This window comes from Pteropus vampyrus, unplaced genomic scaffold (assembly GCF_000151845.1).
Source record: "Pteropus vampyrus isolate Shadow unplaced genomic scaffold, Pvam_2.0 Scaffold18, whole genome shotgun sequence".
In the NCBI taxonomy this organism is placed as follows: domain Eukaryota; kingdom Metazoa; phylum Chordata; class Mammalia; order Chiroptera; family Pteropodidae; genus Pteropus; species Pteropus vampyrus.
In genome coordinates, this window is record NW_011888799.1 from 1,333,075 (window position 1) to 1,356,844 (window position 23,770).

Sequence of the window (23,770 nt, forward strand, 5' to 3'; positions counted from 1 at the left end):
CGTGGAAGAGAAGGGTGCGTTCACTGGCAGGCAGAGCAGTGTTACTAGCTTGGTGGGACCCTTCACCTCTGGCTACTCATTTCTGCCTCTAAAAATGAAGCAAAGGTCCAGGAGACCTCTAAGCCCATTACTTCTGACCTTCCATGATTCCAAACTGGGCTGCCTATTTTCTATGTTGCCTGAGGACTTCTCTTGCCCTCTCTCAGCCTCAGGTTTCTCTTCTGACAAATGATGAGATTTGCCCTAAGATCTTTCCTGGCTCTGTCCCACTCTACAAGCTCGTGATTCTAGATCATCACTCTGTCTTGTTCTCTGCTGTATCCTCAGCACCTAGAACAGTGTCATGAACATACATGGTGCTCAAGAAAAATTTGATTAATTAATTAATTAATCTCAGGTTCCAATTGGTAGTGATGAGACTGAAATTCACAACAGGATGGAGGTAGCACTCTGATCTGGACCCATAAGGCCAAGGAGGATTCAGGGGTGCAAGCAAGCTTCTCCCGGGTCATTACCCATGGGAGAAGGTTTCTTTCCTGCAGAAGGAAGTGGACAGAATGCAGTCGGCCTTATTACTCACACAGAATCCTGCCTGCAGAGAGAAGGGGCAATCTTCTAGTCTCAGAAATTGTCCTTACCTCTTAGTTTTGAATTCAGCTGGTGGGAAGCTAATGACTATGTCTCTCATGGCAATGCCCAAAGCACTCTGGATATTCTGGGCTTTTCCTCAGCAAGCCCCTAACCCTCCCCTCCCCAGGTGTGAGGTCTCTCAGTCCTTCAGGGATAGCCTGGACTCTACCAGGAAGGTCTTGGGAAAATCAATGGGCTGGAGTTCTGGTCACAGAATCCAAGGACGTAAATGAACAGCTCACACGTCTGGTGGCTGCAGGAGAGAGTTTTTAGCCTGGAATCAGGGCTTATACATACAGCCCAGAAGACAAGACTTAAGAACAAAGAACTCAGCAAAACAGGCTGGATCTGAAAAAGCAAGACCCAAAGCTTAGGCAGGATGTAGTACAGGCTGCCGATGCCTGCTACCCACCCCCTTCCCCTAACTGCTGCAGTGCACACCAGCCAGCACCTGCTTCCCTCTTCCTGAGGCTAGAGCTCACACTACCTGTGTGTGCAGTGGGCTGCAAGAACCAGGAACTAATACCCCCAGGAGCAGCTCTCAACCAACAACATAGGGGAGTCAGTGCACACCTGCCCCAGCTCCCTCACCATGGTGGGAGAATTCTAAAGTGTGCGTTTTACACAGTGACCTAGAGGTCCCCAGTGAGACATGGTGGTGACTAGCTTGACAGTGTACCTTTTTTTGGTTCCCTTTGCTTCCCTATCTCACAGCCCCTCTCCACTACCAGAGCTTCCAAGACTTAACTCCCAAACAAACTATCTGTACTCAGCTCTTTATCTCAGGATATCCCTCTGGGGAACCCAAACTAAGACCGCAAGTCCAAGCCAGATATGATTGTCATGGTGTCTCCTATTAAATCTCTCATGTGGCCACAACCTAGGGCCCTCGTATTGCCTCACAACCACACACACACACACACACACACACACACACACACACACACACACACAATCAAATACCCTACCATGCTTCCCTACCTCCACCCGCCACTTCTCTGGAAACCTCTTTGACTGAATCCCAACACCTCAAAATCCAACTCACCTGATCGAGCAATCTGAACCACTGGGAAAAGGCTCAAGGGCTGCTAGGTATTCCCAGAGCAACCTTCTGGAAACAGTGGCCATGTTTTTGGGGGCTAACTTGTTAGTAACTATAAGGTAGAACATAGGCAGTGTGACAGAGAGGTTGGACCTGGAGGAGACTGGCAGCAATCTCTAGGTGACACTACCAAGCTGGCTGCCTCCTCCACCTACAAGGAGGGGCCTCCAGGGGCCTCCCTGACACTTCATTAAGGGCTTCTAACATCTAACCAAGACCCAGAATAAGCCCCAGATCCTATAATCTGGATGCAATGAAGCCTGGGAATAAAAAATGGGGTTTACAGGGGTAGGGAGAGAATTATAGAGATGTAAGCATAAAATGAGCTTATAAATACCATGCAAACATGCCCTGGCTTCTCCTGAGTCTACAAGGTGAGATAGTAGAATGAGAAATATCCAGCGGTAGAGTCCTTTGACATGGTTTTTAATTTCAGCCTTGGCGCCTAATTGCTGTGTGACCTTAACGAGCCACTTACCCTTTCTGGTCTCAGTCTAGTCCTGCACTGAATCTCGAAGGTCTGCTTCTGGGTCACTTAAGGCTGGCAGCTGAGCTCACTCCTTGCAACACCTTGGAGCCCTTGGCCTTCTCTGTGTCTACTCTGTGGCCTTATTCCAGAAAGGAGAGTAAAGCCAGGCCTTACCATGGCACAGACCTTCAGCTTGCCTTGTGGGCTTATATATTTTGCTGGAAGCTAAACCAACCTCCCCAAGGTCACCATTTCACTGGAACACCAGAAACAAAGCCACAGAGATAAGGCCACCAGAATCCAGCTCCCTCTCCATCTCTACCTACCTGATGTCCCTCTCAGAGATGGGGAAAAGTGTCTCATTAACAATTTCCTAAGAATCACACAGGGAAAGTCTCAAGGCAAAGGAGATATTCAAGTTCAGCTCAAAGGCCTCAGCTCCTGAATCTTTCTGAGAAGAGGTTATGTTGTGGAAAGCTGAAAAAAGGTCAGACAATGAGAAGAACTTCCCAACAACGAAGGACCAGAGACACTGAGCAAACAGCAATGGATTCACTGGTCTCATGTGGGTGTGTGCTGCCGAGACAGAAAGATGAGCCAGATCACCTCTATGATACTCTCTGGCCCATGGCTTCTGGCACAGCCCCTCAGTCCCTGCTTCCAAAAACCAAGAGGGTCCACTGAGCTCTTCTGTGGCTGGGACTGAAAGGAACCACTTGCTAGAGGAAAGAGGTACCAACCAGCAGCAATCAACAGCCTCACGGAAGTGTGCACAGTGTGTGAGGTGGGGAGAAGGGAAAAAAGGGAGCAAAGTTTGAGAACTATCACTCTCCGGAGAGCAGAGTGACCAGCTGAAAGGAGCCTGGATCTCTAGTGACCAGTTGCCGCCATAGCAGCCATGGATAGCCTACCTCTAGACTTAAGTCAACTTTAATTTGTTGGAGCTTCTGCCATCAGGTCTTTGTCTAGCAACAGAATGAGATTCCTCCCTGATACAGGACTGGGGTCCTTATGCTGCTCTCATCGGCCAACCCATCCTCCACAGCACAGCCCAGGGAACAAGAACAGGCCAGATACTGCCCTGAAGAGCCTCGCACTTGGAGCAGTAGGCAATAGACTTGGAATTGGGCAGGCTTGAGTTCAAATCCTGAATCCACTACTTGACAACTATAGGGCCTTGGGCAAGTCACTCAAGCTTCCCTACGTGGAAAATGAGGGTGCTGGAAAGGGCTGCATTCTCCCGCTCCACTGTGGGCAACTTGGCCATAGGTGCCCTTCACCCCTGCAGCCACAGCGCCCAACACCCTTCCAGACACTTAGCAGGTACTTATGAAATACTTGCTTGAATAGCAATAATGTAGTCCAGTTCTGAAGTTTTCATTTGATTCTAAACCAAACAGGGAAGAGAAGAGACAAAAGGGCCACATTTCAAAAAGGTAACATAATTTACCTATTGCAAATCAATGAAGACAGCAATTCTGAGGCAGTTTCTTTCAGTCACCTTGGTTCACTTCTGGAAATCTCCTGGTTAGAAGCAGGGAGAGGAGCCAGACTCCCAAGCTTCCGACCTGAACCTTCCAGTTAATACTATTAAAATAGAAAGCCTCCATGTTCATAATTTTAAAAATAGTAAGTGTTGTTGTTTTTTTTTTAAAGACCCCAGAGTCCAGATGAGCTTAGTTGAAATGAAGCCTGGGCAGTGACCTGGAAAACCCAGAAATGTCCTCAAAAAGCCTAAGGGAAAAAGACATCTGTTTGGACCTGACTCATTCTGATGCACTGTCTATACCAGCTGTGCCCGCAGATCAACTGGAGAGCTCTTGCGACCACAGCTGCCTTCATGCCACCTGCAGAGTCTCTGATTCAGGAGGTCCAGGGTGGAGCCAGGCATCTGTTGCTGAGAAAGCTCCCCAGGTGGTTCCGACATGGTACATGGGTTAAGAACCACTTCTCTACACAGCTTCCAACCCTCCAGATAATCAGTCTATCTCGGCCGAGTTTTTGGGACTAGACAGGAATCAAGAAGAGCCTGAGGTAGAAACTCCAAATCCAGACAAGGAGTGCCCTTGTGCCTGCTCAAGTCACCACCCCCACCCCCCATCCCCTGCAACCAAGGTCTCCCATCCCTGTAACCCCAGCTTCCCACAGGCAGACGGCCCAGGCCGCTAGGGGGAAACTACTATTCCTGATCTCCCCGGCCTGCCACATTTCTCAAAAGCGCAGCCTGCACCTCTGGCTTCCACACGCCACCCACACCCAGGGCTCCCTACCATCTGCCTGTCACCCACACTGCTCTTGTGAAACAGAGTCCCCACAGTTCTCTTGAGTTTACAAAGTGCTATCACTCTCTGAAACCCCAGAGATGGGTGTGCCTGAACCAGGCTTCCAGATAGGGTAGCTGAGGCTTCAGAGGCAGTGAGCTGCCCATCTGGCCCTCCAACCCAATTCCGCCCATTTTTGTCCAGTCCTCCTTCCTTGTATGCCCTTGCCATTCAAAGATTGAACCATGGACCCATAGCACTGGCACCATCCTGGAGTTTGTTAGAAATGCAGAACCTCGGCCTAACCCCAGACCCACTGGATCAGATTCTGCAAACCCCCAAGGCACTCCCGCTGGATCTTAAGGAGCCACTTAGTGATGCAGCTGCCTCCCCACCAACCTCCCAGTCCCCAGATGGCCCTTCCTCTGTCTCCTGCCCCACCTCAGATGTCCCTCCTCTCATGGACTGCGTCTTTTCCCCTGGCTTTCCAGTCCCTGTCCCCTCTCCAGTCTCCTCCTACCTCCCTGATGCCACCTGCTCTGTCTCCTCTTTCTTCCCCCAACCCCCACGGCGCTGGTCTCAGCCTAGTCTCCTCTCTACTCTCTCTTCCCTGGCAATTTTATTCCACTTCATGGTTTCAACCCACATTGTTCTGTGCACATAAGTCCAGAGGCACATAAATCTTCACAGTAGATCTCTCTCCTGAGTACCGAGACTTGTGTCCACTAGCCCCATCAACATTTCTCCCAGGCATCCCATGAAGTCCAAAACTGCACTGGCATTGTCATGAAAATAAAACTGTTTATTGAGGCTTTGCTAAGTTCCGGGCACAGTGCTCAGGGCTTCCCAGGCACTATCTCATGGCATGCTCATCAAAAACACATGCGGTGAGTACAATGATCTCCACCTGACCAATGGAGAAGCCACACCTTAGAAAATAGATAGGACTTTGGCTCTCACACTCGGTACAGGCAGAGCTGGGGTTATTACCAGAAGTTCAGGCTCTGAATTATTTCACTCCACTGCCCCAAACCAGTCTGATTTCTCATCCACTTTGCTCCACCTTGATGCCAGAGTGTGCCAAGTCTCCCAACGCCAAACCTCAGAAACATTTTCAGCTCCTATCACTTGCCTGTGCTTTCCCTGAAGCACTTTTAGGACCTAATGATTATACAGACTCATTTCTTGCCTTTTGAAGGAGCCTCTAACTGGCTCCCTTCCCCCACACCCAACACCCTACCATCTATTCTCTACAGGGCAGCCAGTGGGATTTTATTAAAAAGGCGTTAGTTCATGTCCCTCCTCTGTTCATAATCCTCCTAGGGCTCCTCACCTCACTCAGAATAAAAGTCACAGTCTTTACATAGCCTTCAAGGCTGTGAACAATCTGGTCCCACTAACTCTCCAACCTCCTATTCCCCTCCCCATGGCTCACTCTGCTTCAGCCATACTGACTCTTCCTTGTGGCTAAACAGGCCAGGCATGCTTCTCTACCCAGGGCCTTTGCACTGGCTATTCTCCTGCCTAGAATACACTTCCTGCAGATATCTACCAGGCTTTCTCCCTCCTCTCTTGGCACCTTCAGGTCTGTTCTGGTGGCATCTACTCAAGGAGTCCTCCCACTATATATGAACTTGAACCACAGTCCACCACGCCTTGTCCGCTTGGGTGCTTTACCCTTTTCCATAGAACTCATCACCATAGGATGCATTATATACTTATTCGTTGACTTGTTTACTGCCAGTCTCCCCTCAGGTTGAATATAAACTCTAGGAAAGCAAGAGCTTATTTTTCTCAAAATACCTCAAGTGCTCCACACAGAGCCTTAACTTACATGTTTGTTGAATGGCTGCAGTTCTTGTATTCCTATCTGTTCTCCCAGCCTCCACCCTGGATCAAGATCTCACTATGACTTTCCTGGACAATCATAGGACTTCCTGTCCTATCTCCTTCCTCCTGACCCTTTTCCTCAAACGCATAGCTGCATAGTTACCCAGCCTGAAATACAACCCATTTTCCTATTCGAGGCTCTCCCCACAGTTTCTCTCAAACCCAGGATTCCAGCCTACTCCTCCCAAGCACAAGCTTTGGAATAAACAGATCTGGGTTTAAGCCCAGCTCTGCCACTTGGACAAGTAACTTCATCTTTCTGAGCTCTCAGTTTACTCATCAATACAATAGGCTGTGAATGACTCTCTCAAGGGGTTGTGGTGAGGATGAAAGAAGACAATGCACAACACTGTGATCTCAGCCCAGACTGTAAACATTAGCAATTTTTATTATTATTCCTTTACTGTTCCAACTCTAACAGCCCCGATCCCCTTTCAATCTATGCTCCAGCCTGGCCGAGTGACTCACTATTTCCCACACACACCCAGGTTCTTTATCTTCCGTGCCTCTGCCTCCATCTGGGAAACCCTTCTCAGTCCTTACTTCTTTTTGTCAAGGCCAGTTCAAATGCCCCTTCCTCCACAAGGCCTTGGAAGTAATTTCCTTCCCATTCGAATTCTCACAGCCCTTTATCTGCCCTTGCCACCTGGCATTTATCAAGATCTTCCAGGAAACACCATCTTGTATGTGACTCCCCTCTCCTTCTCCTTGAGGGCAGAACCTCCATCTTATTCCTCTCAGTGGCACTGTCAATTCTCAGAACTGGACCTTGCTTAAGGGATGCACTCAGTAGATATTTAATGAATGGAAATTCATTAAATATCAGAAGATCCGCCAGGATCAAATCTCTGAACCACTTCTTACCAGCTGTGTGACCTTGAGCAGGTCACTTAAATTCTTGGAACCTCAGTTCCCTCATCCGTTAAATGGGACAATAGGACCCACTGTGCTGACCGCTCAGAATGTTATAGGAATCAAAAGAGGAAGAGGCATGAAAATGCTTGGTAAGGCATGTGGCACTAACATACCTATCTGGAATCGCTGTTATAACCAACGATTCTCCCTGACTGGTTCCTCTTTGCACAAAAAGATGCCTGAAAGGACCATCACCAAAGGCATGGCAGGGTGTCAAGTGAGTTTTACTTTCTTCCTTATATTTTTATGTATTCGCTGATTATTTTGCAAAGAGTGCATGCTACTCATAGACCCAGAGAAAGGGAGATTTCATTGTTAAAAAAAAAATGTCACTCCTTTGAGTTAAGCATTGCTCTTGCCTCCTGTATCAGCATTTAAATGCAATAGAGGCCTCTTAGTACCTAAGACCTGCCATCAGTAGACACATGGCTGCAAAGCAGCGTCTTCTGACGATGACAGGGAAGATGCAGGAAAGGGGCCACACCCCAGGTTCACAAAAAGGCAGCTATGCTAGGGCAAGAGCCCCTGCTCTGCACACAGCCCCATCAGGGCAGGAACCCACTGAGCTGAGCCCCACCTTAAGTCACTCCTTTGGACTAGGGGGCAGGAAGTATGGCTTTGGCCACAGGTGAATGCCTTGGGACACTGGGAGGGGAAACATGAGAGCTGGAGGGAGGCCTGGAGCTTCAGAAGGCCTAAGGAGCCCCCTTAGACTCCAGGCTGAGAAATTAGAATAAATTTCATCCCACTGGGAGTCTTGAGGCCGAGGGAGCCCAGGAAAAGCAGTAAGCAATGTGGTGGCCAAGGCCGCCCCCTGCTGGCTACATCTGGAGTGGCAGTGCCAGCTGCACAGGGCAGGGTCCGCAGGCACACGCCCAGCACTTGGGGCCTAGTTAGGCTCAGGTGTCCAGAGGCAGGTAGGGACAGGGCAGGGCTCTTCCAGGACTGAGAGGCCCAAGGTCCCACCTCCCAGGTCCCCTGTCTTTTCTGGGTGAGGTATCTCTTGGCCAGCTGTCCCTGAGCCCAGCCAAAAGGAGATGCAATACAGAGATGGGGGGAAGGGGAGAAAAGCAGAATTAGGGGTGGTGGGGGGAAGATGTAAAGGGGAAAGGAGGTTGCATCACTCTCCTGCTTCCTTCTCATTCCTCCCAGGCCTGACCATGCCTCCTGGGCAGCCAAAGAAGCCACGGCTGCTACCACTGCCCGGATTTCCACTCCCGCCCCCAGGTATTGATTTCCTGCATCATTCATTTGCTGGCCGTGGCTGCTGTGATTAGCTCCCTCCATTCTCCCTATGGAGCCCCCCGCCCGTCCCTCCATGTTCCAGCAAAGCAGAGCTAATACCAGGCTTTAAATGAGGCTTTGCCACCCGGCTCCAACAGCTCACAGCCAAGCCTGGCCAATTACAAGTGGGCCCCTTGGTATATATCCAGCCTGCCCTCTCAAGGGTGCTTTCCTGACTTATAAAATCCCCTTTAACCACCACCACACCACCACTACCACCCCAGAACCCCACAAAACCAGGAAGCATAGATTCTCAGCCTACAGTGTAGGACAGGACATTGTGCATATCTTTAACCTAAGGGGAGGCCTCAGGCAAGCTCAGGGGCCAACATCAATGGAAGGGGGTACAGACAATGCTGGCAAAGCAAACAAAACAGCCTGAATTTGGGGATACAAGGCTTTCTCTCTCTCTCTCATGCAGTTTTTATAATTGAGAAGGAAGGAGGGACAGAAGCATGGACCTTCTTGAGGAAAACTCTTTAGCCTTCTGTTAGCCCTTAGGGGACCAGAGTTTTCTTATGTGATGCCTTCTCCAGGGGGAGAGTCAGATATGGACAGGCAGTTTTAGGCATGGGGTAGAAACTCTAGTGAAAAATCCCAAGAGCGCCCACACCTAGATCAATACCCAGAAGACGGCGCTGGAAGACACACTTCCTGAAATTCCTTCTCTGCACCCCTCAGAGGAGGGGGAAAAATCTGACTTGGTGATAATTCTGTAAGCTATGTTGCTCTTGTCAAATTATTCAACATCTGTCTTCATGTTCCCACAAAAATTAGCATAGGATAGTAGTTTCTGATGACACCTTTGGTGAAATATTTTGACTTCCACCAGTAAGTTGCAAACAACCTGTCTTAAGGATAATGTCAATTCCCACTCCTGCATATTAAATAATCTAGGGGTTTGTTGTGTTTTTGTAAGGGAGAGGAATCCCTTGGAACTTGAAGTCCGAGGCTGCAGGGGGAGCTGAGGAAGCCAGGAGGAAGGTTGGGGCAGGGGTGGTGTTCTCTGAGTCTATCCTCACACAGGATACTCTTCCTCCTTCACCTAGATACTGTCTTTGCCCCAGAATTAGGCCTCTTGGGCCAGCCCACCACCCTGGCCTTCCAGAAAGCTGATTACAGGATCCACCGTGGAGCACAACAAACTGGGCCAGGAGATTGGGAGGCAGGGAGGAAAGAGGCAACCAGCTCCAAATGGACCATCTGGTCTAGTACTCGGCTGCTGTAGCATCTGTGCCCCCAAAGAAAAGTGAAGCCACCTGGCCAGCCTGAGCATGCTTCCCCACTCCTATTGCAGACAGCACAGCTCTGAGTCGGCAAGAGGACCCTCAGAGGGAAACTGGGCATAGGGCTATGGACACCTGCCTATCAGCCTCAGCAGAGACTCAGAGCTCAGGCCAGATTCTGACGGGTTTTCTCTCTACATCCTGTTCTTCCTCCCTCTCTTCAATTTAGCTTCCATGTTAATCTGCTTCTTCCTCAGCCACACAGGTCCGGGGGCAGAAAGGAAGGGGCTAGGGTTCCCTCTCCAGGGCATACTTTTTCTTTCTGTCTTGAGTAAAACCTGCTCCCCTCCTCACTGCCAAGACAGCACTGGGCTTCCAGCCTCTTTTCTTTTCTCCTCCATGAGGTCCCCCATGGCCACCACAGCCTAAGACTTTGTGACTCTCCCTGGGCAGAAACATTCAAAGAATGCCGGGCTATTCTGCCACAAGGCAACCTAGACAGACTTCTCGGAAAGAAAAAATTTCAAGAAGCGTTTCCTCAAACTCTCCCCAACTACGGCCATTCCTTCTTGCAATGAATATTTGCTGAGCTCCTGTTGTGTGCCAGGCACCATGCTGGGTGCTGGCATACAATGACATGAGTGACCGTTCCTCAGCCCTATACTCTTTCTCAAGCTATTTCATCTACTTTGGGCATAGAGGGAAAATGAGGGATAAAAAAAAAACCCAGCTCTCCATACTACTTGTTACCCCAGCCCCAGCCCTACAATGATTCTCCCTTCTGCCAAAGCTTCTAGTATCACAAGGAACTCCGTAGCCTATTGCCGTCTTCCTCTTCATACCAGATCTTCCTCTCACTCCATCCATATCGATAAAGTCTTTTTACTCAGCAATTCTCCTGAGGCCCCAGTCTTCCCTGGAACCACACTTTCAAAGGACAGGTGGAAAAAAATGTCGCCCCAAGAATCTGCGGTTGGTCACAGTGCACACAAACCTTGATTCTCTCTGAGTGAGAGCAGCTTGGACCCAGGCATATGAAGAAGGGAAGAAAATATATCAAGAAAAGGAGAAGATAAGCCAGTAGTTAAATCCTGTCCCCAAAGTACTCTGAAATAAGAGTCTGCAGAGACCACTGCATCTATCCCTCACCCCCTGCTCTCACTGCCAGGGTTTCCGGGCTAGGCTCAGAGGAGCTTCCTCAAAATGAGCCCCGTGCAGCCCTGGAGAAGGTTGGAGAAGGTGGAGGGGATAGAGGAGAGGGATGGCCAGGAGATGGGCTCGCCAGATCTACATAAGGACAGTCAGAGGGAGGACAAGGTGAAGGACAGCAGCAAACATGAGGGGGCTCTCCATACCTCTCCAGAGCCCCTGGGGTGTGGTGAGAAAGAGGTAAGGGCCTCAGCGATGTCCCTCTTTAAGCCACCTCTTACGGAGACAGGCTGCAGGGAAACCTTGGCAAGAAAGAAGAAAGAGGACTCCCCACATCCCCGGTGTCTTCCCAGCCCTGGGGAGGCTGAGGCCTCTGTGACCCACTCAGTGGCCTCCTCCCCATAACCCAGCCTCTCTTGGTCCCTGCTGCATTCTTCCTTCTTCTTTCTTTTCTGGCCTATGGAAAGGGCCCGGCAGTAAGAGACACACAAACTAATTAAGAAGCAGAGTTTGGCCAGATGCCTAGACCAGCCTCCCCAGGGAATTAAGCCAGCTAGCTGTGTAGGGCCTGGAGCTTGTCACCTCCCCAAAACCTCTCAGGGTACCCCTCCCTCTTGTGAGGCACCCCTAGAAGGAAGCATTTAGCATCTGTACCCAAAGCTGGCAGCCAGGAGTGGGGAGGGGAGACAATGCCTCTGACCTCCACCAAAAGGACAGGTCAAACTCTCCCCTGATCTAAAGGTGAATGATTAGGCCCTCCACCCCAGAGAAATGAAGAGAATCCTCCCCACTCCAGCTACAAATCATTAAAAAGTGGCCTACACAAACTGCCCTCCAGTCAGAAGGCAAAGAAAGATCTACTGGGCCCTGAGACTGACTTTTTGTGCTGTAGGGTTAGGGCATTGAGGGCTGCTAGAACTCAGAGGGAGGTTCTCTGAGAGGGATGCCAGCTTTCATGACCTTTCCCCTGAAAAACCCACAGGAGAGAAAGAAGGAGGGACCAGAGTTCCCTTGGCTCCCACCCAGAGAGCGAGGCGTGGGGACATCGGAGCAAAGCTCCGGAGCAGGAGGCAGAGTTTGGATACGTAGCCAGTGGGCGCGTGCAGTGTTTGCGTTTCCCGGGGACCGCGGCTGAATGTGTGTGTGTGTGTGTGCACACAGGGAGAAGAAGGTGGGGCTGGGGTTTTGTAGCTGAGAACCGGGTATAAGAAGAACTGGCTCAGGATAGGTCCGAAAAGGAATGCTAGTGGGGTTTTAGGCGCCAGATCCAGGGGATGCTGGCATTTGCTCGGGCTGTCAAGAGGCGAGTAAAAGAAGCGAAGCCGCAGCAAGAGCGGGGAAGACGAGCCCCGGCTCCGCCGCGGTACCGGCATCCAGTTCGCCCGCGAGCCGCGCGTAACTCCGGGTCGCGCAGCGCTCGACTTCCATTCCAGAGGCCGAGCCAGAGTAGAACCAGATTTCGGTGCAAGTCGCTGGTCCAGTTCCCAGGTTTGGGTTTGTCGGAGTCTCCGGAACCGACTGAGTTCCACGGTTCCGAATCACTCCCGCCCCTGAGAGGGTTTGGGAAAGTGGGCACCTCCTCCTGGCATCACTGGCTTCACGCCAGACCCTACGACCCGTCTGCGTGTTCCAAAGCAGCTAACTCGATCTCCTCTCACCCTGGAAAAAGGCGGGGACCCGGGCATTCACTCCAGAGTGCCAGCCGGGGTCCCCACCGAACCCCGGCAGCGCGCACTTTGCGCCTCTTGCAAAGTTTCCGCGCAGTGCTAAGCTGTTGTGCAGCGGGACGCGGGTTCTTACCGTAGACTCCTTGTCCTTGGCAGTGGAAGGGGATCAGCGCCAGAAGTAGAAGGCAGGTCACCTCCATCTTCACGGCCGGTGCTTCATCCCCGCGAGACAGCGCAGCCCAAGAGGCAGCGGGGGGCGCATACGCCGGGGCCCCGCGATGCCCCTTGTTTCTCCCCCTTCCCCAAGAGGCGACGGAAAGGACAACAGCGGCGACGGAGACCGGGAGACTGAAGAGGCGGCGGTGGAGGCGACCCGGGTTTCTCCTCCAGCGGGGCCGCTGCCCGTGCGGGGACGCAGGGGGCGCTGGCCCGGCCCCGGGTGCCTCCGCGCGCCCGGCGCTGCAGCCAGCGCCCCGGCCCGAGGAGCCCAGCCGCCGAACCGCCCCGACTCCCCAGGGCTCTCCGCTGGGGTTACTGGGCACCAGGGACCCCTCTGCGTCGGCGGCGGCGCTTCGATCCAACAGGCCACCGACGACTGATAAACTTGTCTTTTCCCCGCCCAAGGGACGCCCCTCCGCGGAGTGGGGCGGGGAGGCCCCGGCTCCGCACGGATTAATCCGCTGTCTCCAGTTCTGCGGCGGGTGCCGGGGGCTCTAGGGCCCGATCCAAGGGAGCCGGGATGGGCGCCCTCCCGGAGACGACGGAGCCCAGTCTCGGCTATCCTGAGCCAGGGAGCGGAGCTGGCTGGCTGGGCCAACGGGCGAGAGCCACGGGGCCCCGGGTCCGCGAAGTTAGCCGAGCCACCGAGGAACACGGGGGAGGAATCGCGCCCGGCGCCCCGCGGGAATCAGGAGAACAATTCCAGCCAAGAGAGACCCCAGAAAGCTGGGAAAGGAGGAAAGTTTGAGTCGTTTGAAAAATATTCGCGCTCTCGCCAAGGCCGGGGCTGCAGCGCCGGCGCTTGCAGGCAGCCTCCGCTAGCCGCGCTCCGCTCCCGCCGTCTGGCCGCGGCTGTGGCGCTCCCTGGCTCCGTGCTTTTCGGCGAGCGGGGCCGCGCCGCGACCCAAGTTGATCTTCCCCGCCCCCGCCCGGCGGCCTCGGCCCGCGGGGGCCCCAAGAGGGCGGGGCCGGGCCGGGCTCCCGTGCGCAGCAGCCGCTGGGCTCCGGGCCTCGGGAGTGCTCCGCTCGCTCCGCAACTTGGGCTTCGCTGTGCTGCTTTTTCCCCCCTCCGAGCTTTTCATTCCGCGCTCCCCCCGCCTCCCTCTCTCCCTCCCTCCCTTACTCCTCCCTCCTCCTCGCGTCTCCGCGTTCGGTCTCTCGCTCTCCCACCCTTTGTCGCTCGCTCTCCTGTTTGATTCCCCTCCGGTTAAAAAAAAAAAAAGGAGCCAATTAAAGGCAGCCCATCTCTCCCGGCCCAACCTCTGTCCAATTTCCTCTCCTCCCCCAGGACCAATTAGAGAAAACAAAACAGAGCTGGGGGAAGCAGACTGCTTCTCTACCTCTATCTCTCTCTCTCTCTCTCTCTTTCTCTCTCTCTCTCTCTCTGCCCCTCCTCCTTCTCTTCCTCACTCCGCCCGCCCACCCCCCCGGCAGGAAAATGTCAGAAAACAGAAATGGATCCATCTATCCCGAGGACAGTGGCGGAGGGACGTGGGTTTCGGCGCCGACTCGGCAGCCGCGCTCTCGCACACTCGCTCTGCGCCCGCCCTTGCACACCCAGACTAGCTGCCCAAGCCGATTGCACCGATCCCAGTGCGCTCGCGGGGCGAGCACGGCCGCTCGCCCCGGGGGCCCAAGCCTGAGGGGCACTGCACACTTTGTAAATGTTTTGCACTTTGGGGGGCGGGACTGAAGCGGGGGTCAGAGGGAAAGGGCGGGGAGCCCGCGGTTCTTGAGGTCCTGCAGGCACGCGAGCCGGCCGCCTCCTGTCGGTCTGCAGGGCTGTGTGCGCGGCCCCGGAGTCCCTCCGCCCCCGGCAGAGCCCCCGCCTCTTTCCAGGCCTCCTCGGCCTCTACCCGCGTAGAGCGTGGGGCCACCGCTTGGTCGCCGGCTGAGCCACTAGCTGAGAGGGCGCGCTTAGAGCTCCTGCCCTTGCCTCGGCTCACAGGTTGCCAACAGGTTTGTCCGCAGGACCCCTCCGCCAGAGCTCCCCCAGGCCATCCCCCATGCTCTCCAGCTCACCCCTCTTGCCATCCAGTCCCCCTCAGGCCCTCAGGCGCCCCCAAGCGCTCCGGGGGCGCACTCCCTTCCAACAGCTGAACCCGCTCCAGTTGCTGGGGTCCGGTACTCCGGGACTCAGTTACCTCAACTGGGCCTTCCCGGAGCAAGGGTGGGAAGAGCGCTCCTCCCAAACGCCTGCGGGAGGGGTGTAGATTGGGAAGCGAGGAGGGGCGGCCTCCCCCGCGCCTCTGATCTTGTCCCCCTACCCGGGTCCTGCTAATCTCACCTGCTCCACCTGTCGCCGTTATTTATCTTGGCGTGTGCGCAAGGATTGCATTAGGGCGGCCGGTGGGAGCGCGGACAACCGCCGCAGCTAGCAAGGGTGGAGATTACGAACCCTCCTTCCCCCAACCCGGGGAACTGCTCAGTAGCTTGGCCATGATGCCGGTTCCACGACTCGGCATTTGTCAAAACTCAAAGATTGTACGCCAAAACCAAAAGGAAAAAAAAAAGAGTTAATTTTCCCTTATGTAAATGAAAACATTTTTAAAAATATTTATTATTTTAAAAAATAATAATAATAATCACTCCTTCTCCAGGCCCATTTCCTGCTGGGTCCCTCCTCCCTCACTGTCCAGGAGCTGGCTCTCACAGGAGTAGGTGCCCCCAAATGCTGGGGCAGGAGTAGGAGGTGTTAGGACAAATTCAAGACACATGGTGGGGTGTGCCATCCGCTGAAACCTCAGCTTCCTTTCTGTCCATCTCAGGAAGTCAGAGAACATCCGAAGCATCCTGTTCTCCAACCCACCTCCACTTAATTGCACCTCCTTCATCCTTCTCCCTTTTTCTCTCTCCTTCCTTTCCTGTGGGTCCAGTGCTGAATAAGAGGATCCAGCCCCAGCTTAGTGCTGGGCACCTTGCAGATGCCAGCTGAAGATTTGTTAATTGAATGAATGAATGATGCCCATCTAGGCCAGATACCACAGTCAGACCTAGGATACCCTCAGTGCAGCCATTCTTTCTACTGTGCATTCTCCAACTATTACCCTACAGAGAAAAATCCTTTTCTGCCCCACAGAGATACAGCTTCTTCCCATCCACCTTGCCCACCCAGTCTGAAAAGGAAGTGGCACCAACTGAGGGTGGTGCCATTACAGTGGATTCTTTTATTGTCATCTTCTTTGCGTTATTTGAAAATTCCTAGAAATTCTCCCCTCCCGCAGGAAGCTTTCAGGGAGTGATCACAGTGATTGTCACCCTCCTTGGCTTTGCCCATTCTGAATTGAATGAGCATTTATTCATGTCATGGGAAAATGCTTTCCTATTTTCCAATTAGCTAGTCCAACCCCAAACAGCAGTTAATTGCTCTTCTTTGGCTTTGGGGTGCATTACGGGGTGGTGGGACAGGGAACCCCACTGACTCAGCTGAAATTCTCTTGAGTTTGTCATCTACAATGGAAGAGAAAGAATACTGATGAAGAGGGACTGGGGGTAGAGGGGAGCAGAGGACAGAATTGGAGCCAAACTGAGATTGAACATTTGCTGTAGCTAATCCACTTGTGAATACGCTGCAGCTAATTGTATGCAGTGTAAATACCTTGACGGCCTTGTTTGCTGTGCCTCTAAATTCAGTCATCTTGTTCCCCAAGTGTGCCCCGCCTACTATCTCTGCCACAGCCCTGTGTCTGACAATGGAAGGCAATGGGGAGAAGGAAAAGAGCACTAGGCTTGGGAGCCATTAGTCCTGCCTTCCATTCCTAACTTCTGAAGGCCTCAGTTTCCCCTGCTGTAAAGTGAGTAGGATCCCAGTCTCAGAGTGGTTGAGAGACGTGAGTAATAAAAGCTGACACTACATGCCAGGCACTGTTCTGAATCCTTCATGTGTATTAACTATTTAATCCTCATTACAACTATGTGAGACAGGGCTGTTATTCTCACAGAATAACATAAAAAATTCAGTAACTCGTGCAGCTGCTAAAGGCCAAAATGGGCTTCGACTTAGGTAGCTTGGCTCCATGACCTTGCTCTTTCCCACTCTTCTGTACTGAAGAGACTTAAGGGCCTATGTGCCTATTGTTTCCTATTTTCTTCGCACACAGAGAACAACTCTCTGGGCCCCAAATTGGGTAGTTGAGTGTATGAGAGAGAGCTAGACCACTGGACCTGAGGCTGACTGCAGCCTGGAGGTTCAGTGGTCAGCACCCAACTGCCAATTCTTGGGTTCCACCTAAGATGCTCTAAGAAAAAATCCCATTCTTTTCCCCCAGAGAAAGCCCAGCCCTTGGGCTCCAGGAAGTCTCAGGAACTAGCTGCTGACTGAGGAGGGTATGACAGGCCAGGGAACCAGAAGCCCCAGACTTTGGCCCAGCAGGGCAGCTGTGGGCTTTTGCTCTGAGAGCATGTTACTACAACAAGGCTCCCCCTACTCCTCTGCCTCTAGCTTACTCACCTACAGCAAGTCGGAGCCTGGAAGAGGAGAGAGAAAAAGAGCAGAGAGTCTTTGCAGGGATGATGTCCTTGCCTTACAAGGAAAATTGTCTCTGAAAATCATACAGTGGCAGGTATTGATTCAATCTCAGGGCAAGACACTTTCTGGTTAGGTGGGGAAAGGCTGGCTGGGAGGGGATGAGCAAGAGGAAGAGTTACAATCTTGATGAAAGACTAGTTTATTAATTCGAGCTCTAAGAAATAGCCAATTAATGGTTCCAGCTGCTAATTAGTAAGTAGTTAACTCCTGTTATAAATTGTGCTGCTCAAGACTAGTAATAATGCAATCTCACAATGATCCCTTTGGAGAGGAGGGGTCTCAGAGACTTCCGTGACCCAAGGTCTACAGCCCCTACACTCTCTCCTCACTCCTACCCCCAGCAGGCCCTCTGCTAGGGGGATGCATGGGAGCAGGGACTCTGTCTGTATGTTTGCCATTTATTCATTTAACAAATATTTAATGGACTCCTACTACATGCCAGGCACTACTCTAGGCACGGCAGATTCAATGTGAACAAAACAGACAAGTACTCCCCTGCCCTCATGGTGGCTTCACTCTAGTGAAGAGACAGGCAATATACTATGTAAATAAGGAAAATAAATAGTATTTAAATGGTAAGGGATGTACTAAAGCTGGGAGGAGGAAGAGGAAATGTGAGGGCTGAAATGTTAGAGAGGTTGTCCAGAGAAGATCCCACTGACATTTGAGTCTTGACCTTAAAAAGAAAAGGGATCATACAGTGTCAATAGCTGAGGGAAGAGCATTGCAGGGAGAGGGTCAGCAAGTGCAAAGGCCCTGCAGTGATAAGAAGGGTTTGGCTGCTGCTGGATAGGTGATGGGAGAGTAGTAGGAGCTGAGATCAGAGGTTAAGGGGGCAGGTCATTTGGGTCCTGGGGTCATTGCGGGATGTTGGGTTTTATTTGGAGTAAAATGAACAGAAGAGGGACAGGATTGCACTATAATTCAGCAAGCTCACTCTGGCTCTGTGTAAGGAATGGGTTGAAGAGGGTGCTACAGTATTCCTAGCACCTGGCATTTAGTGGGTGCTCAATAAATGCTTATCATAGGATTTGACAAATGAACATTGATGGGGCTAGATTTTAAGACTGGGAACCATCCTCGCTTTGAAAGGCCTATCTATTTGGATTCTCTTGTAAATTATTTTACAGCCATCACCAAGGGCACCCTCACCTTTGAACTTCCCAAGGAACTTCACACCCACCATCCTACTTGGTCCTTGTTATGTCTCTGTGACTTATGTTAAGACAAGTGTCCCCTTCCATTTTACAGATGTGAAAAACTGAGGCAAAGCGACACTCACTAACTGGCTTACAGAGAGTTACTAAAAATATATATATCAGTCCTGGAATGATGCGGGTGGAGGATACAAAATAGACAGAAGTCCCTCCCCACTTTTTGGCCACTGTGTCACGATTGTGCCCTGCCTCACTGTATGATCGTCCCTCTTGGGGTTCAGATTCTCATTTCTGCAATGCACGGGTATGCTTAGACATGTTCTAAGATTGACCCCAGCCCAGACTCCAAAGTCTTGAGAGCTGTATCTGAGGTCTGATATCTGGATGCCACCATTTCCCAAGTGAGGGTCACCTGGGCTGTCCCAGGCTCCCTTTGTCCACATTAATGTTGGAACAGGGGAGGTTTTGTTTAACTTTTTGAGCTGATGGTTCAGTGGATCAAAAGTAATTTGGTTTTAATACTAGCTTGGAAAACACATGGTATTCCCACTCTGAGCAGGAGTAAGAAGCACTGGTTTTTACCAAGCTCTGTTTCCCTACTGGGGGTTCTTGGAAGAGGGTGAATAAGCTTGAAAAGTCAGGTTTTCTTGACTGTTTTCTTGTTAATTCAACACATATTTATTGAGCTAGGCATTTGCTTACATCATACTGGGCACCCTGCTGGAGACATCCAACAAGTAAAGACACAACCCTGTCCTCAGGCAGCCCCAATTTGAGGAAGAAGACAAAGCCCCACCCTCGGGGCTTCCAACTGGAGCAGAGAATGCTGATATATGGTTATAGATCCTGATATCAAAATGGAGCCAGGAAATAGAGCTAGGAACAGATACACTATAACAGAATAAAGTGTTCACTACATGGGCAAGGGCTAAGGGGAGGAGAATAAGGAAGGCAAGTTATTTTGACTTCTTGGCTCTTACGGCAAGATGGTTTCTTACCCTTTAAGTCTGGTTGCCTGCAGCCTTCCAAGTTTCAACCAAGACTAAGGGAAGCAGCCTGGTGTTTTATTTAGGGATTTTCTCTTAATGCAAATGTCTCTTTGGACTCCTGGGAATGAGGCCTGTTTGCAGATGAAACTGTGAAGCTGGCATATAGCAGTCAGCTCCCACAGGGAGGAGAACCCATTCTCTCTGGGGGCCAGGCCCCACCCCAGCAAGAAGCACCATCCCCACCACTGTACACCACTGGCCTCCCTAGAGAGACATATCTGGTGGCTAAGGGGACTGCAGAGCACCTGGAGATCTGAAGGCTCCACCTATTAATCCAGTCTAGTGGATGTCACCCTACCCCAGGCTTAGAGTAGCATCTGTGCAGTGTGCTTTGTATCCACGTGTGCTGTGAGCTCACAGAAAGGGTGGGTATCCTACAGTACCCAGTGCAGGGCCCAGCACATGGTAGCCATTCAATGTCTGTTCATTAAAATGAATTGAATAGGATTATCCTGACTAACTCAAATAAAAGTCAGCTCTGGGAAAGCCCTGAATTATCAGGATAAGGGTGGCCCAAATTATCTCGACAATATGTGGATTAGGGACAAATAGAAATAATGAATATACAAGAGGAAATATTTATATTATGTACAGGCTGAGGGGAAACAAATTCCCAGGGAAAGAAAGTAAGCAAGTGAGGGGTAGAACATTCTGGGAAATCCTGTGTAAACAAGTGGCAGGGGGAAGTGACCCCCACTGCTACCTCATTCTGGATGCCTTCTAGAAGGGGAGGTCTGGGTCAGGTGTGTTTCCTGAAGGTGTAGGGGCTCTGCCAGGCTGAGGGTGGCTCTGTCCTCTGGTATCTGTCCCTAGGGCCCCAGCAGCCCCAGGGAAAGCATCAAGTTTCGCTGAGCTGGACTTCCTCACCTTCTCCAGGGCAGCTCTGCAGAAGCAGGATCAAATGTTCTCAAGCTTGAAAGGACAGACTGGGATGTGAAGAGAAAGGAGGAAAGGGGAGGAGGAGTGAAGCTGAGGTCATGGGAGAGGGGGGACTAAGGTGGGCCAAGGGACGGGGCCGGTGATTCTCTGTATTCCCTTTCTATTTAACCTCCTCAGCAAATTCTTTTTCCTTTAGCCATAACCTCTTTTTGATCCATGTAAAGTGGGTAGGGGAAGGAAATCTGGAGTGGAATAATCCTAGACACACACACACACACACACACACACACACACGCTGCGTGTCATAAACTCCAGGGGGCGCCATTCACATAGAATACGACAGGAATGGCGCCCACCTCCCACGTTCAGAGTGGCGCTGCTGCAGCGCCCTCTGTTCTGACCAGACCCCGTGTCAAGCTGTGTCATCCTACCCTGTACTTCCTTTCTCCCGCTCCTTCTCTTCTCACCCACCCTCAGCCCTCTTTGGCCTCCCGCTCCTCTCTGGCCCCTCATCTTCTAGGTCACACCTGGCCTGGACCCCGCACCCGGCTAAGCTCCCCCTTCCCGCAAATTGCTAGAGGAAGGGAGGTGTCCCGGGCCCCGCCTCGCACGCTTTCGTCAGACGTACACGAGCCTGAGCCCGGGAGTACTGGCTGCCTTTTGATTAACTCAGCTCATTAGCTGGCTCCCCTGGTTCTCCCCAGGGATCCTCCACTCCCACAGTCCCGGGGTCTTTGGAAGCCATATCTGGCCCTGGGCATGGAAGGGAGATGCTAAGGGACCTTCCCACTCAGCCCTGTGGGGACTGCCTAGCATAGCTTCTCATCCTTTCCATCCCTTACCCCAGGGCTGATCTGAAGGAATATGTGTACCATGAAATAAGCATAAAATGCCCAGCCTAAAGGCCACTTGCCCTCACAACCACTCTACGAAGTGGGTAGATTTATCATCCTTTTAGAGAGGACCTGAGGAACAGAGAGGCTCAGTCACACTCTCAAGGTCACATAGCTAGTAAGTGACAAAGCTGGTATACAAATCAAGAGAGTGGCTCCAGAGGCTGTAGAATCTATAGTCTTCACCACTCAGTGCCCACCTCTCACAAAGAAGAGGAGCCAAAGGCTGACACCCTAATGGGTACTTAAGATTAAACAAAGTAAAATTTAAAATTCAGTTTCTCAGTCACACTAGCCACGTTTTGAGTGCTCAGTAGTCACACATGGCCAGTAGCTATTGCATTGGAAAATGCAGATAGAGAACATTTCTAACATCATAGGAGTTTGATTGACAGCAGTGCTCGAGTTTTTTTTAATCCTAGCTCTACTGCTTACTAGATGAGCAACTGTGAGCAAGTTACTTAATCTCTCTGTGTCTCAGTTTCCTCATCCGTGAAACGATGATAAGAATAGTGCCAACTCATAGGGCTGTCAGGGGATTAATGAGAAAATGCACATAAAGTGATCAGTACAGTGCCACCACATAGTAAGCACGCTACAAATTATTAGTTGTATTATTAGGAAACATAGTCCAGTCCCTCATTTAGCTAAGTAGGTAGCTAAGGACTAGAAAAACTAAAGAACTAGCACAAAGCCACACAGCAAATTAGATGCCAAATGCTGGAGCTCTTAATTCTTTTTACTCCATTGCATAGCCTAACGATACAACTACAGCTGATAAAGGACTTTCACATTTGACCCTCCAAAAAATGCTAGGAGACCATTAAATAAGGTTTCTTTCATCAACTCCATTTTACAGATTAAGAAACTGAGGCACGGAGGATAAAATAATTTCTTCAGGGCTGTGATGTTCTTAAGTAGTGTAGTAGAGACTTACTGCAGTTGAGTGTTCTTTCCCCTGCTCCATTCTCCACTGTCTGTGCAAATTAACATGTGAGTGTGTGTGTTTGCGTGGAAGTGTTTATGTTTGCGTGTTCTTCATTTTCTCACCATCCAGAGCTCAGAGGCCTAAGCCATAGACAGGATATAAATCATATAAATAATATTAATATGGCCTCAATTATGGAAAAAGCCATATATAGAATAAAGATGAGGACAGATAATACCATTTTAATGATTATCATGGGCGATGGGATTATGGGTGATTTGCATTTCTGTCTTTATGTGTTTCTATTTTTTCCCCAATTTTCTTACAAGCAGTATGTATTATTTTTACAATCAGAAATAAACAAATGTGATTTTCAAGAACGTTTTTTAAAAAATAAAATTCCTCCAGTGTTTCCCTTGTGGCCTCCTGGACCCTCCAAGCAGTTGGGAGGCCTGACCTGGGGTTTGGCTTTGCCTGGCCAGGCCCACTAGCCAACAGGGGCCTGTGCGTACCTCTCAGCTCAGGCCCCGTCAGGCAGAGGCCCTCAGGTCCCTCTGCACTGGAGTGGGTTTGAATTTACTCGGCAACATCCACATGCAATAAATGTCATACTATTTTATTTTTTCAAGTCAAATAAATTCTGATCCCAAGTCTCCACTTGTCAGAGTGCTGAGAAATCAGACTTAGTTATGTTTGGGAGGAGTCTCCAGGGTCATAGAAGGATCTGGGACTCAGAAAAAGGGGCCTCAAAGCCTTGCGGTTGCTATAGTAATTGACTCTTGTTGCCTTGGCTCCTAAACCCTGAGCCAGGTCTCAGTCAGCCCAGCTGCCAGAGACAGGCTCTGAGGGGTCTCAATGGCAGCCTTCTTAAGGACCACAAATAGGCCCCAGAAACCCTCAGGGCTTCAGTACCTACCATCCAGCCTCCAAAAATATCCTCATCTGGCACTGCAGCCCTGAGGGACACAGGACCCAAAGGCCCCCAGATCTCTGCCCCTTCCCAGGCTGGAGGGGACATCTCCATCTCCCTTCTCCCTCCCAATGAAAGTGACCTCGACACCCTCCCACCCCCACTTTGCTCACCCAGCCTCCCTGGCCTGGAGCATAGCTTGGGTTTTCCTAATAATTCATTAGCGGGGCTAAAAGAAAAAAAAAAGTCCCAACAAGAAAACCTCATTCAGCAGTATTATAGGTTATTTATGAGAGAACACAAAGTGGCCTCAGCACTGGGGGAAGCCTGAGGGTGGCAGGAAGGCCCTCTGGGTGGAGGGCAGGGATACTTTGGATCTTCCTGGCACTGACCACCAATGCTCCTGCCCAACACAGACACAACCTCTTCTCTCCTCCCACCTCTGCCTGCCAAAACCAGCCACGAGTCACCACTGTTCTAGGTACTTGATTTAACCCCACCCACTCATCCAGCATTTCATCCATTCATTGATTCATTCATTCAAACATGTATTGAGGGCCTACTATGTGCCAGGCACTAGCTGATGTCAACATTTGTAGGGCATAGACATGAAT

The 23,770-nt window shown here is 51.1% G+C and overlaps 1 protein-coding gene across 1 annotated transcript in view; it reads right to left on the minus strand.

Annotated features, from left to right (window-relative positions):
- Positions 1 to 13,979, minus strand: part of MDGA1 (MAM domain containing glycosylphosphatidylinositol anchor 1) — a 55,179-nt gene extending 41,200 nt beyond the window's left edge. The window contains exon 1 of the mRNA XM_011354551.2: positions 12,727 to 13,979. Coding sequence (XP_011352853.1) covers positions 12,727 to 12,793 — 67 coding nt within the window. The 5' untranslated portion in view covers positions 12,794 to 13,979. The remainder of the gene's footprint in view (positions 1 to 12,726) is intronic.
- Between the last annotated feature and the right edge of the window lie 9,791 nt (positions 13,980 to 23,770).